The sequence below is a fragment of the Macrosteles quadrilineatus genome, unplaced genomic scaffold (genome assembly GCF_028750875.1).
Source record: "Macrosteles quadrilineatus isolate MER2022 unplaced genomic scaffold, UCM_ALF_1.0 Scaffold_4__1_contigs__length_99947679, whole genome shotgun sequence".
NCBI lineage: Eukaryota > Metazoa > Arthropoda > Insecta > Hemiptera > Cicadellidae > Macrosteles > Macrosteles quadrilineatus.
In genome coordinates this window covers 13,547,814-13,562,448 of record NW_026542597.1, presented here as the reverse complement: position 1 = coordinate 13,562,448, position 14,635 = coordinate 13,547,814, and the positions used below count along the sequence as shown (strand labels likewise).

General features: G+C 35.1%; 1 protein-coding gene across 4 annotated transcripts in view; it reads right to left on the bottom strand.

Annotated features, from left to right (window-relative positions):
• Positions 1 to 14,635, bottom strand: part of LOC128991901 (putative sodium-dependent multivitamin transporter) — a 48,848-nt gene that overhangs the window by 10,658 nt on the left and 23,555 nt on the right. The window contains exons 1-2 of one of the 4 annotated variants that reach the window (XM_054415175.1): positions 7,681 to 7,729; positions 1,332 to 1,453 (exon numbers count right to left, since the gene is read on the bottom strand). The exons of 1 other annotated variant lie outside the window; for it this stretch is intronic. In XM_054415175.1, coding sequence (XP_054271150.1) covers positions 1,332 to 1,448 — 117 coding nt within the window. In that variant the 5' untranslated portion in view covers positions 1,449 to 1,453; positions 7,681 to 7,729. Of the gene's footprint in view, positions 1 to 1,331; positions 1,454 to 2,670; positions 2,998 to 7,680; positions 7,730 to 14,635 lie in introns of those variants that run through there. 2 more of the 4 variants (XM_054415174.1, XM_054415173.1) reach the window with 2 other exon arrangements.

Sequence of the window (14,635 nt, the reverse complement as noted above, 5' to 3'; positions counted from 1 at the left end):
CAGCCCCCGTGCCCGTTGGCTTTTTTGAGCCATCCGTGTACCAAGTGATCCCCCTTTTCATGTATTCAGGTTCACTCTTGTCCCAGGCATACCTGTCAACTTGGTTTTTCTAGATCTGTGATCTTCACCATCCTGTCTGGTAGCATTTCCAAGGTGTTCATCTACACCTTGTCCACAATTCTTTTGTGCTCACTGGAGGCATTATACTTCCAGTTGCCACTGCAAGCCATTCTGTAGGCTGCCATCCTTGCCTCTCCTTTCATAATAATGCCGAGAGGTGGCAGGCTTAGCAATACTTCCAGGACTGTAGTTGGAGTGCCTCTCATGGCTCCTGTAGTGCTAAGGCATGCCACTCGCTGGATCTTTTCTAGTCTCTTTACAGCAGTAGTTTGCATTACCTTGGTCCACCAGACCACCGAGCCATACACCATCATCGGTCTTTTGCTACCCTAGTGTATAGCCAGTTAGTCATTTGTGGGCTTAGACCCCAGGTCTTCCCAACAGCTTGTCTCAGCATCATAAGTGTGGTCTGAGAGCGCTGCGTTATATGTGCCAAATGGCTGTTCCAGGTGAGCTTGTCGTCCAGCCTTATTCCTAGGTACTTGAACTCCCTCTTAACCTGGATCTGATTACCGAAGAAAGTTTGTACTCTAGCGATATCAACATTTCTCTTCCTTGTAAATGGTACCTTTATGGTCTTCTTGCATTGAGATCGCACAGGAGATTGTCGACCACCAGGTTCCACAGATTAGGTGACAAGACGCCACCCTGTGGACACCCTCTTTAAGCATGACCTCTCTCACCAACTTATTCTTGGTGGAATTAACATCATATTATCTTTAGACTTAGGACAAAACTTAGCTGAGAACATCATTAACGACTAGGTACCTGTATAGAGGGATGAAAATTCCACAAGTTTTATATCATTAGCAAACTAAAGAAAAAGGATTTTGACAATGAATATGGAGATCTCTTTATGTCATGAATGAATATGCAGATCAGAAAATATCTGATCCCTACCTATACGCCATTCAAGATTTTTTTTTCATCATAGGCTAATCAAGAAGTAGGTAGGTACTCTTAACATGGGTCTGCTTTTCTTTGGATAATTTGTAGAAAATAATGACTAGAATATAGGGCTATTGCCCCTACAAGCCACTAGTTGGAATATAGTTTATAAAGAACTATCAATAAAATAAATCCGTGGTACAAGAATCAGATTTTTTAATGTAATAAAAATCCTTTTATTAACAAAGATTTTGCATGACATTTTTTAAACCTGATACTGAGGACTTGACTTTGTTTCGTCCAATAAGTGTATTATTCTCTACCTTGTTTGTTTTTTGCCGGCCACCCGTCAGTCTAAAATAGATCCCAATAGAGGCAGACACGGACAGAGTAATGGCCAAGACAACATAATCTGCCCAACCCAGTGTCTTAGGCTCCATAATACCTGCAAAAAGCCATATATATATATATATATAATAGACTGGCAGATTTTTGTGAACAGAACTATTTTTGTGAACAGAACTCCTCCCACATTTTTAGTCCGATTTAGACGATCAAGTAGCAAAAAAATGGCCTTGATTTGTACTTTTGCAAAGTAGTTTTCATTTTTTGAAATCTTTATTAGTTTGGGCAGGATCCTCATCAAATTTGGGTTTTCTCCCATAAGGTTAACATGGAGGTATCTATTTATTTAATTGGAAACTTTGTCTCAGCTAATTTGAGAGAACGGTTGAGTGTAGAAGCTTGGTAGAGGTGTCTAAATAAAGGTCTTGGTCTTTAAATGAGCCATCAAAAGAAAAACAACGTAAATCCCCTTTGGGGCTCTGCCCCAGTGACCTTTAAAGTTCCCTCCCCAGGTTTGTTAACATTATGGCCATATGGATAATTTTTCAATACTTTTTAATGAAACCGCTACAAATATTTAAATTGTATTTTAAACAACACAAATAATTAGTCCAGGATCTGAAGGGGCTTGAGTATGCATGGAAAGGCTGACACAATTTTATTTCTGATTGTTGTTATAGGCACTATAGTGATCACGAAAACGCATGTTGTCGCCCCCCAGCGTGGTCGACATCCCATGGGGGAGGGGGGCAATATGGCGGGGGGCACCGTTTACTAAAACGCCTATAACTCGAGAACTATTCTAGGTAGAACATTGCATTGAACGTCAATTTACTCATAAAGCTATGATCTTTAAAAATGTTAATCTGTTGAAGTTCGTATCTTCAAATCTTTCGTAAAAACATAAACAAACCTGTTAAAACAAATAAAACATAAAAACTCTATCTCCGTTTGACATTTCCGCTTGACTCTAGCGCTACCTATCAATGAATTCTACAACTCTTACTTCTAGTTCCCTATATCTCCGCTAGGTACAGCACTTTACGGAACCTCTAATAAAAACAACAACTTCTATTTACAAAATCTGTTGGTTTTTTAGTTATTTTACTGTATATTGAAATGTGTATACTGAAGTGTTGTTGTATGCCTAACGGTTGCGGAGATAATAAAAAAAAAACGTTAAATTCAAAATGCCCATGTTATTCTTACGGAGAATTATTAAGCTAATGTAGTTTACTTATTTATGGATACATTTTAATGAAATTTGGCAATTTTTTTATTTTATACTAAGCTATCAAAATTTCAATAAAAACTCACCTCAATACCTTCCTTGTAGCAGCAAACCTAGGTACTCATTAAAATTAATTGAAGGCCCCACTCTTCGACCATTTTTTTAAAACTATGCATTGAGGGATTTTCATTGGCACAGAAGTACACTATGATGACTGACGTGATTAAGGAAACTCCCTTTGAAGTTCTTACTACATTTTACGTTCTTACGCACCGCCTCAACACACAGATATTTTTCCTCAAAAGAAAAGCGTAGATTTAATTTGTATTACAATGATGAAATTGCGGAAGTATTTACCACAAAAAATCCACCAATACGATTTTAATAATATTTAAAGGTTCATCCAAAAGAAGAGAAACCAGTTAACGTAGTAATAATAAATCCAATAGAAAAAAAGGTAAGGGAAATATTATTTATTCATTGAATGATCAACCATATTTTGTAACTATTTCCCCAACTTCAGAGTTGATTATGTTCCAGACAGTTTTCTGAATATTCTGGGAATTTCCAATTTTTTTTTTGAAATATCTGTGTTTAGCCTTATTTAATTCTCTTTTATAAGTAATCTTTTCCTGGTGTAAACAATCTTTTAAACTAATACTTTTTTTACTACGATATTCCTTAGTCAGTTGAATAATATGCTGTTGCTTCATCTTCTTTAGTTATCCATGTACGTTTTTTATTTCTCTTTGTAACCAATTTTTTTGGAAAAGCCTGATCAAAATAGATAGAAAAAATTTAAAAAAAGACATCATACTTTGTTTCCACGCTGGAATTATAGACATCGAACCAAGATTCATTGGAAAGCAATTGTGTAAAAAGATTAGTGTCTTCTAGAGAAAATTTACGCAACTCTTTTTTAATTGGCAAATTTGCAGTTTTCATAGAATTTTGGCATTTTACTTTTAATAGCTGTCCATCATGGTCAGATAAGAAAGTAACCAGACCTTCAACCATCTATATATATAATACGCTAAGCCGATTTTTGTGAACAGAACTCCTCCCTCATTTTTGGACCGATTTTGATGATTAAGGTGTCAAAAGAATTGCCCTGATCTGTAGTTTTGCAAAGTGTTTTTCGTTTTTTGATATCTTTATTAGTTTGGGCAGGATCTTCCATCAAAGTTAGGTTTTCTCCCATAAGATTAACATGGGGGAATCAAAATATTTAATTGGAAACTTTGCCTCCTCTAATTTGAGAGAACGGCTGGGCGTAGAAACTTGGTAGAGGTGTCCAAAGAAAGGTCTTTGGTCTGTAGATGAGTTATCAAAAGAAAAACGAAGTAAATTAGCCTAGGGCTCTGCCCCAGAAGCCTTTAAAGATCCCTCCACAGATTTGTTTACATTTTGGTCAGGTGGATAATACTTTTTAATAAAACAGCTGGTAATTTTAAAATTGTATTTTAAACAACACACATTTATTGGGAGTTACTGAATTGTCCAAAAGAAGTATTTGCAATGTTATTTTCTTATTTTAAAATTGATTGTCTTTTGTATCATGTCATGTTTTGCAATATAAAGTTATTTTACGAAATCAGTGGAAAATCCTTTTATCACAATAACTCTTACAATTATTTCTTATTGATCATTTTAAATCTATTTTACGAGTTGGTGTCTGCCTTTTTAACACCTTATTTTCCTTATATTTTTTCACAGTGGCCTACATTACGGACCATGGCCCACTGGGTTGGTAACATTATTGAAAATAACACGACATTTTAGCTGTAAAAATGGCCCAATGAGTAAATACTATCTAAGCAGCTATTGTCATGACTGAAAGATCATCCTTTTAAACTAGATCACATCATCATTTATAAGATACGTTGATTAACAATGCATGTAAACATCAATATTTACGTAACAGCCAATTTACATTATTTTTAGCATATGAATGAGGAGGCCCCTAACAGTTCAAGAATAAAAGCCAACTTCACTTAAAGTATATTCAACTACACCTAACATTCCGTAGAGAGATTATATTGACAACTTGATGTAACTGATAAGGCTGAGACAACTTACTGACATCCCCCATATCAAGGACAGCTTTAACAGTAACCTCACAACCAATTTCTTAAAACTGTGCTAGAGGGTTATTCATTGGCACAGAAGTACGATATGAACTGACGCGACGTGACGAAGGAAAAATCAAACTTGCACTGTAACGGATGTACCTCCCTTTGAAGTTAGAACGTGTCTTCCCAACAAACAGATTTTTTTTTTTTTCAAATAAAATCATAGATTAATTTGCATAACACTGATGAAATCACGGGAGTGTTTAACTACAAAAGATCCACCAAAACGATTTCAATACTAGGTATTTAAAGGTTTTTCCAAAGGAAGAGATACCAGATAGCATACTCACAACTCCGATGACGTACAGTATGGGAAATATTTTATTCGTGGAATGATCAAAAATATTTACTAACTAACGCAATTAATGGCATTATTGTTTTTACACTCATTAATATTCAAACAATGCTAAATGCTCAAAATATGTATAATTTCACTCAATTTATCGCAGTTAGATTAATTATCGTAAGCCTGGAAAGTAACCGTCGATTTCGACGGGTTTCACCTAGTTTAAGTTAGATAATTTAATATTTTTATCAAAAAGTTATCTATTGCTGTCTCCGAACTCTTGTTGGGAAATCGACAAGGTACCTCATGCTTTTTCTTTCTAACATCTGTTGTAACAATCTATGTCTGCTATCCAATACTAAAACACTAATATTGAGGTCACCTGCTACAATTATCTTATCTTACTAATACCATAGACAAAAAGAATGAAATATAGACTGTCAGCCGTGCTGCGGTTGCCATGGTTACCATAGGTTCCGGCGCACACCGCTGTAGTTTACGTAGCGCGTACACCGTAACTACCGTGGTGCTCCAGGCGGTGTGCGCCAGAACCTATGGTAACCGCAGCACAGCTGACGGTCTATATTTAATTCTTTTTGTCTATGCTAATACTGTATTATAAATGTTAAAGTTTGTGTGTTTGTTTGTTTGAAGTTCAATCACGCATAAACTACTGGACGGATTGGGCTGAAATTTGGCATGATGATAGCTCACATTCCCGATTAACATATAGGCATATTCTTATCTCAAAAATCCTTTCGGGCTCCGCCCCAGTGGCTCTGTAGTTCCCCATGTTAACCTTATGAGTATTCATACTCAAAGGGAATTAAAAAATTTAGTCAGCTGTTTCAACTAAAAAAGTTGGTTCTATGATATGCAAAAGCATTAAAGGTTAAAAGATTTACCAACAGGGTGCAGCACTATAGTTTTTTTTTGCATTTATGAAAACAGCTAATTTTAACTAGGTAAGCAGCAACAAAAAAACTGTGATATGCAATAATAACTGTCAAAGTAGGATTGTTTACAATTATGTTTATATTTTTAATTTTATGAATGCTTTTTTATATTTTGTGAATTTTTGTGGTGAAGTGGTGGAACATAGCTATGGTAGATGTTTAATACTATAGTGAACCGTAAATTTAAAGAAGCAAATTTTATTAAAATGAGTCCATTCTAATTGCAAACACAAAGCTTTAGTTGAGTATAACTGCAATAAGCATTTTATATTTATATGCTAACCCCGTACGAAGGACGGGTATTCTGCTAGTAGTTTTATCATATTTTTTATTAAAATACAATAATTAATTAATAGCTATTTACCCTACAAGTGTAGTAAGAGCGTTTTTACATCACGCAGGTGAATGTTGTGCAACTAGCGGAAGCGAGACTTTATTACCTTTGGATAGAAAAATAAGGAAAGATTGAAAGTCACAAAATTATATCTAAGATATAATTTACCAATACTTATGAATGTTGTGAACAATTTGAAAAACTTGTAAATAAAAAATGTATATTAGCATTCTAAATCCCAGACAATTACCTATTTATTTAATATTTACTGCTGAGTTTGACACGTTAATATCCGTTACTATCTTGACTATTTCTCTTCTCACATATTCAATCTGTTCGATCGATGTTAAATTTTTCTGTAAGAACCCCTCAAATTCACGAAACTCCTGGACCAACTTTACTTTTTCTAAATACAGCGTTGTATCATGATCTTCGGTGTAACTGTGAGGTTCAGAGGCAACATTATCTCCTGCTTCTCCGTTGATTTCTTGAACGATGCCTTCTTCTATCACCACTTCATTTTCTTCTATCACCACTTCATTTGAGATTATGTCATTGTCTCCAATTACTGCAACTATAAAAGCGTTCTCTTCAACATGTGTTTCTTTTATTTTTGATTTTTCTCTTTCTCTTCTTTCTCTCATCGCTCGTTTGTACTTTTTACCACATCCGAGACCTCCAAGGGATATTCTCAAGTACTTTGGATCTTTTTCGTGACCCACATGTACTGGTAAATATTTAACAACAACACTGTCACTTTCTTGATTTACTAACATAGCGGATGGACAGAATCCATTTATTTTACATGAACCTGAAGACTTCGGTTTCCTGACATTAGAACCTTTACTGACATAGTTTCCACTTCTGTTACAAATGTAGAACCGGTAAAAATCCTTCTCAGACTTACATTTTGACATGTAATACACAGCATTCTCTTGTTCAACACTCCTTTTCCACAGCTTGAAATCCTCCTGAGAGTTAAAAGTGTGTGTTTGCCAATTCATCACTATGTTGTGCTTTGTCTCAAAATGTTTGTAAATTACTGATCTCCTATTTTCATATGAAATATACTCACACAACGGACATTTCCTCTTGGTATACTTTTTTGTCCCGAGCATATGCTTAGTTTTTTCATGGTACTCGAGGGACTTCAGGTGACTAAATTTGGAAGAACACATTGAACATTTAAATTGTCTATTTGGATTTTCGTTTTGGTGTTTCTTCATTAAATGACGTTGCAAATTACTTTTGTAAAACGTTTCGTAATCACACTGATCACATTTTAACTTGAGCAAGGATTTACTGCTGTCTACATTGTGAACAACGTCATTGTGCCGTTGTAGTGAGCTTTTCTGATTGTACTGTTTTCCACATGTAACACAAATTACCTTCTCTGCTGGTTCCGCAGGCTGGCCAATGGTGTGAACGTTGTGAATGCGTTTTATATGACAGTTACAGTACTTTTGGTTCATAAAATCCTTGCCACAGATGTAACAAACTGGTTTATCCGCTCCACTCATCTGCAACCCAAGATGAGAGGATGAATAGACTTTATGCGCAAGTAAAACAAAATGCTACGTTTCATCAACAAAACTGAGAAGAATATGATTTTCAGTGCAGAATTATTCACATCAAAAATGTTCGCAAAAAAATTTGAACTTTGAATATATAGTCCATTGGTGGTAGAGTGATATTTCTTGACGCTTAAACTAATCAACAATCAGAAAATGTATAATAATCATTGGGTATAACATAGTATTTAACATCAAGAATCATGGTAAACAGCAAACACACACACAAATACAAATTGGTAAAAGAATCATAAGTCTAATCTATTTACAGGTTTCCTAACGCGTTCAGGATTGCGTCGTGGTGGACTTTGACAGGTGTTATTACTATTACTACTATCACTACTATGCATAGCTGATTTTACGCACGCGGATACGGGCATAGTACTACGTATAAGGGAAGGGGGGGGTGACTTCCTGGCTGGTGGTGTAGGTTTAGATCGCCGCGCTGGAGAAGCGGGGAGTGACCTCCTACCATTTGCTGGGGTGGTTGCCATGCCAACCGGCTTGCTGACTACGTCCTTGGCGGGGGAAGAAGTACAATGCCTCTGGTATTGCGGCGTTGCCAACTCTGGGTCTGAGCTAGCGGATGTAGGGGTTGCCACGTTTCTATGTACAATATTTTCAGCAAAACTCGTATCTCTGTGTAGGGGACTGTTATTTAAACCGATCAGCTGATCTATGTGACGCTTAGTAACAATGCCTGAACTTAACTCTATTTCATACATAACAGGACTGATTTGCTTGTGTACGGTACCCTGTAACAATTTGTTGTTTGACCTGTAATCTCTCATTAAAACAGTTTGACCTGGATAAACTATCCTAGTACTCTTTGACTTAAAACTATTTTTACATTCTTCTTGTTTCTTATTTACAAAATGTGTAATGTTTGGTCTCAATAGATCCAAAAGAGTGCGCAGTTTCCTGCCAAACATCAGTTTACTGGGTGTTTCATTGGTAGTTGAGTGAACAGAGTTTCGATAATCGAACAATATTCTACTCAAGGCTATGTCAACATTTACATTGTCATGAAAAGCTCGCTTTATTTTGTCTTTAGCAAACTTAACACTGTTTTCAGCTTGCCCATTACTTTGAGGATGGTAAACAGGACTGAATGTGTGTCTGATACCTTTCATTTCCATGAAATGTTTGAATTTAGCTGACGTAAATGGAGGTCCATTGTCAGAGTGTAGATTAACAGGTAATCCAAACCTACTGAATAATTCTCTTAAGAACTGTATAGCTAGTTTTGCGGAAGTTGAACTAACTTCATCTACTTCCAACCATTTTGAGTGAGCGTCAATAACGATCAAATACATTTTATTTTTGAAAGGCCCTAGGTAGTCAACATGAATGCGTTCCCAAGGAGCGGATGGGTAGTGCCAAACGTGTAATTGGCTTTTGGACGGATTGTTCCGTTCCCGAAGACAGGAAGAACAGCTGTTAGCTATGTTGGTGATGTGTTCATCAATACGCGGCCACCAGACATAAGATCGAGCAACCAACTTCATTTTCACGATGCCTAAATGGCTAGAGTGAAGCTCTTTAAGTACATAGTCCCTTAAAGTTACTGGTACGACTACTTTATAACCCCACGGAATAATCCCAAATTCAACTGTCAGTTCATTCTGTCTTTGGAAATACGGAGCAAGTTCTTCGTTTCCCTCTGGAATGACATTAGGCCATCCGTTTACAATATAACCATATATTTGACTTAAAACTGGGTCTTTCTGTGTTTCTGACTTTACATGTTCAAATGTCAAAGGTAATGAACTCTCCTGTAAACAATGTAAATAAGTACCTTGCCACGCTAACTCATCAGTAGCATTGTTGTGATTAAATCTCAACGGCAATCTAGATAACATCTGCGTTGTTTTGATCCGATTTTACATATTATTATTGAATGTCAAATTCGTAACCGGACAAGAAGAAAGCATATCTTTGCATGCGACCAGCAGCAAAAATAGGCAATCCCTTTAGCCAAAAATACTTAGAAGTGGTTTGTGATCAGTATACAAAACAAACTTTCTCCCATACAAATATTGATTGGATTTTTTGACTGCAAAAACAATAGCAAGAGCCTCTTTTTCTATTTGTGAATAGTTTCGCTCAGCTGTTGAGAGTGTGCGTGACTGATACGCTATTGGTTTCTCTACGTCATCTGGTGAGACAATACTTAACACGGCGCCTAGGCCTACTGAGCTAGCGTCTACGGCTAATTTTAAAGGTAAATTGGTGTCATAATGAGCCAAAATAGGAGTATTAGAGAGTAGCTCTTAAAGTATCTTGAAGTTTGGATAGGAATAATAAGAAAAGATTGAAAGCCACAAAATTATATCTAAGATATAATTTACCGATACTTATGAATGTTGTGAACAATTTGAAAAACTTGTAAATAAAAAATGTATTTAAAAAAGAGAGGGAATGCTTTTGATACAAAAAATAAAAAATATCATATACACTAATAATTATATACACAAAAATATCTATGAAACCACAAGTATTAAAGCAAGTGTGACAAAGAAGAAAGTGAAAATAAGTATCCATGAGTATGAAAAAGCCTAGCATGAGGTGCAAGGCCTAGATTTTAGTTTGATTTGATTGTAGTCTTAAGGCAGACATCAAAGATTAGCAACAAAGATGACACAAAAACCAAACTCCATATTAGCATTCTGAATCCCAGACAATTGCCTATTTATTTAATATTTACTGCTGAATTTGACACCTTAATATCCGTTACTATCTTGACTATTTCTCTTCTCACATATTCAATCTGTTCGATTGATGTTAAATTATTCTGTAAGAACCCCTCAAATTCACGAAACTCCTGGACCAACTTTACTTTTTCTAAATACAGCGTTGTATCATGATCTTCGGTGTAACTGTGAGGTTCAGAGGCAACATTATCTTTATCTGCTTCTCCGCTGGTTTCTTGAACGAGGCCTTCTTCTATCACCACTTCATTTTCTTCTATCACCACTTCATTTGAGATTATGTCATTGTCTCCAATTACTGCAAGTATAAAAGCGTTCTCTTCAACATGTGTTTCTTTTATTTTTGATTTTTCTCTTTCTCTTCTTTCTCTCATCGCTCGTTTGTACTTTTTACCACATCCGAGACCTCCAAGGGATATTCTCAAGTACTTTGGATCTTTTTCGTGACCCACATGTACTGGTAAATATTTAACAACAACACTGTCACTTTCTTGATTTACTAACATAGCGGATGGACAGAATCCATTTATTTTACATGAACCTGAAGACTTCGGTTTCCTGACATTAGAACCTTTACTAACATAGTTTCCACTTCTGTTACAAATGTAGTATAAATCCTTCTCAGACTTACATTTTGACATGTAATACACAGCATTCTCTTGTTCAACACTTCTTTTCCACAGCTTGAAATCCTCCTGAGAGTTAAAAGTGTGTGTTTGCCAATTCATCACTATGTTGTGCTTTGTCTCAAAATGTTTGTAAATTACTGATCTCCTATTTTCATATGAAATATACTCACACAACGGACATTTCCTCTTGGTATACTTTTTTGTCCCGAGCATATGCTTAGTTTTTTCATGGTGCTTGAGGGACTTCAGGTGTTTAAATTTGGAAGAACACATTGAACATTTAAATTGTCTATCCGGATTTTCGTTTTGGTGTTTCTTTTTCATTAAATGACGTTGCAAATGACTTTTGTAAAAAGTTTCGTAATCGCACTGATCACATTTCAACTTGGGCAAGGATTTATTGCTGTCTACATTGTGAACAACGTCATTGTGCCGTTGTAGAGAGCTTTTCTGATTGTACTGTTTTCCACATGTAACACAAATTACCTTCTCTGCTGGTTCCGCAGGCTGGCCAATGGTGTGAACGTTGTGAATGCGTTTTATATGACGGTTACAGTACTTTTGGTTCATAAAATCCTTGCCACAGATGTAACAAACTGCTTTATCCGTTCCACTCATCTGCAATCCAAGATGAGAGGATGAATAGATTTTATGCGCAAGTAAAACAAAATGCTACGTTTCATCAACAAAACTGAGAAGAATATGATTTACAGTGCAGAATTATTCACATTACTTACCTTTTTTTAGCGAAATTACCTATAGGGAAAGAGAAAATTGGAAGGCCTGATATAAACACATGTTAAAAGTCTTATTTACTTATTCCTTTTTATTTTATTCAACCAACATAGTTACCATGTAACTCCCTTACGGCCAATGTAAAAATTTTAAATTTTCAAACGAGTTGTGTAGCAAAATACAAATTTGCCTGAGGTAGTGGCTGTCTTCAATCGCGTTTTTTGGCCAGAAATAAATTATTTACAACATTTGAAGGAAATCGTCGAGGCTGTTTTCAAGATGTCTTTACAAGCACACAAGCATACATGTACAAGCAAATATTGCTATTGAGTATAGGATATGTGTGTGTGTGTCAATAAATACAATAGCTTGAGTAATTTTGGTCTGATTTTGATGAAATTCTGCATGAATGTGTATAGAGCTGGAAAAACCTAGATGAGTTTGCAAACTACCAAGAATGGGTCATGGGAACGAGGTGTTATGGAGTTTTGAAGTTTCTCAAAAATTGGTTTTAGCGAATTTCCCTATAGGGAAGTAGCTATTACCGAAGGTGGCACGGTAAGACCTAGGCCCGGGACCGATTTACTTTTTCATATTGATGTCCCCAGAGGCCAAAAACACCATTCGTTCAAATTTTTATATATGTATATATATATATATATATAGATTTATATATATAAATATACTAGCTGAGTACCCGTCCTTCGTACGGGGTTGGTATACAATGCTTATTGTAGTTAAATACTCGTGCTTTGCATTTGCAATGAAAGAGGACACGTTTTGAGAAAATTTGGTTTACTATAATCTACGGTATACTATAGTTTATAGAATATAAACCATAGCCATAATGTTCTACCACTTTACTTTAACAATAGAAAGAAGTAACGTTCTCACACTCAGGTTTTTGTTGCTGCTTGGTTCAAATTAGCTGTTGTCATAAATCAATGTATAAAGAACTAATGGTGCTGCACCCTGTTGGTAAACCGAATAACCTTTTAATGCTATTGAATATCACAGAAACAAATTGTGTAGTTGAAACAGTTGGCAAAATTATTTAATTCCTTTTAAATATGAGCGAGGTGTTAGCCCGTCCTACGTACGGGAATTCAGTAGTCAGTTAAAACCGTGTACAATTCAGATCGGCTAGTTTACACATATAAAGACAAAGTTTCTTGCAGTTTTAATGTGAAAAATCATCTTTTACACAAATGTTGTGTGACCAAATATGTTTTTCTTCCATCACAGGCCTATCCGATAAGCATTTTAAATCCGATAATTTTACAATAAAACAGCAATTCTGCAATTTTTACGATGTGAAAAGCGTTGAAGTGAGATTTGCAGCCGATTCGCACAGACGCACACTGATTATAAGTAGCCTACAGTAGAGAGAGTAATAGTCAATTGAGAAGTGTATAGACCTAGTCAACGATACCCTTCCATAGCATACCTGCCTCTTCTATAATTATTATCACCACAATACAACTACTATACATAATTTCCAGTAGGTCTGAATAGAAACAACCTAAAATAAAACGATAATCTATATAAATAAATATCCAATAAAATTCACAGTACACTTAATTTAGCTTTGGTGTCTTAACATCAAAACTAATCGTCACATCTATCCTTTATATCAATTTCACTGCATTAATTGCCAAATAAATAAGCGTAAACAAAGAAAAGTAAAAAACAATAACAGTTGAACAATAACATCTGTTTGGTTCAAATAACATTCATTTGAAAAAAAGAACTGGTCACATGTAGTAGGAATATAAAAAGTAGGGATGGACGAGATTGGATTTTTAGTTCGAGACGAGACGAGATTTTTTATTTCTCATAAAATTTCGAGACGAGATCGAGACGGGATATCCCTTCTCATACACAACGGGAAATGCACGTTCAAAATTTTTACCTGATTTTGTAACATTGTTAGATGACTGTTTAAATACAAAAATAATGATAATAGGCAAGAATATTTACAATCTTTTATTAAAAACATCAGCAAAAATTTTTTTTTATTAATCACGCCTAACTAATTAAAAATGCCTACGATTAGAAAACAAAGTGATATCAGTTAGGATAGAGTTCAACTTATCCTAAAATAAAATAAATCATCAAATAAAAGCAAAATTAGTTTTTATAAAATAGTTACTTGTTTTGTCTTTTTATAGTAATAAAACATTCCTCACACTGCTTACACTTAACAAAACTTCTCAAATGTTATTAAAGTAATATTATTAAAATAATAAAGTAATATTTACATTTAAAGAATTAATTAAATGAGAACGCCTTCGCAAAGGAAACGCAACTACAACACGCTCCTGTATTGCGGGTATTGCATTGACTTTCTGCAGGCGTTTTTAATTTTTTTTTTATTTTTTATTATTATTCTCGTCTCGATAAAAATCTCGGCCAAAAAGAAATCTCGTCTCGTGTAACGAGATTTAAAATTTCCCGAAAATTTCCCGAAATTTCGAGACTTGACCATCCCTAATAAAAAGTAAACACGCTAGTAAAGCTAATGACGTAATTGTCAATGTTTATTATCCATACCGTTATCAGTTCTATCCTTGATAATTATCCACCCTCATTGAATAAATGTGCATCGTAATTTCCCATATTTGTTAATTTAAACTATAATATATTCATAGTTGAAATAAAAGTGATATTTTCACGTTTGGGGGCGCTGATATAGGC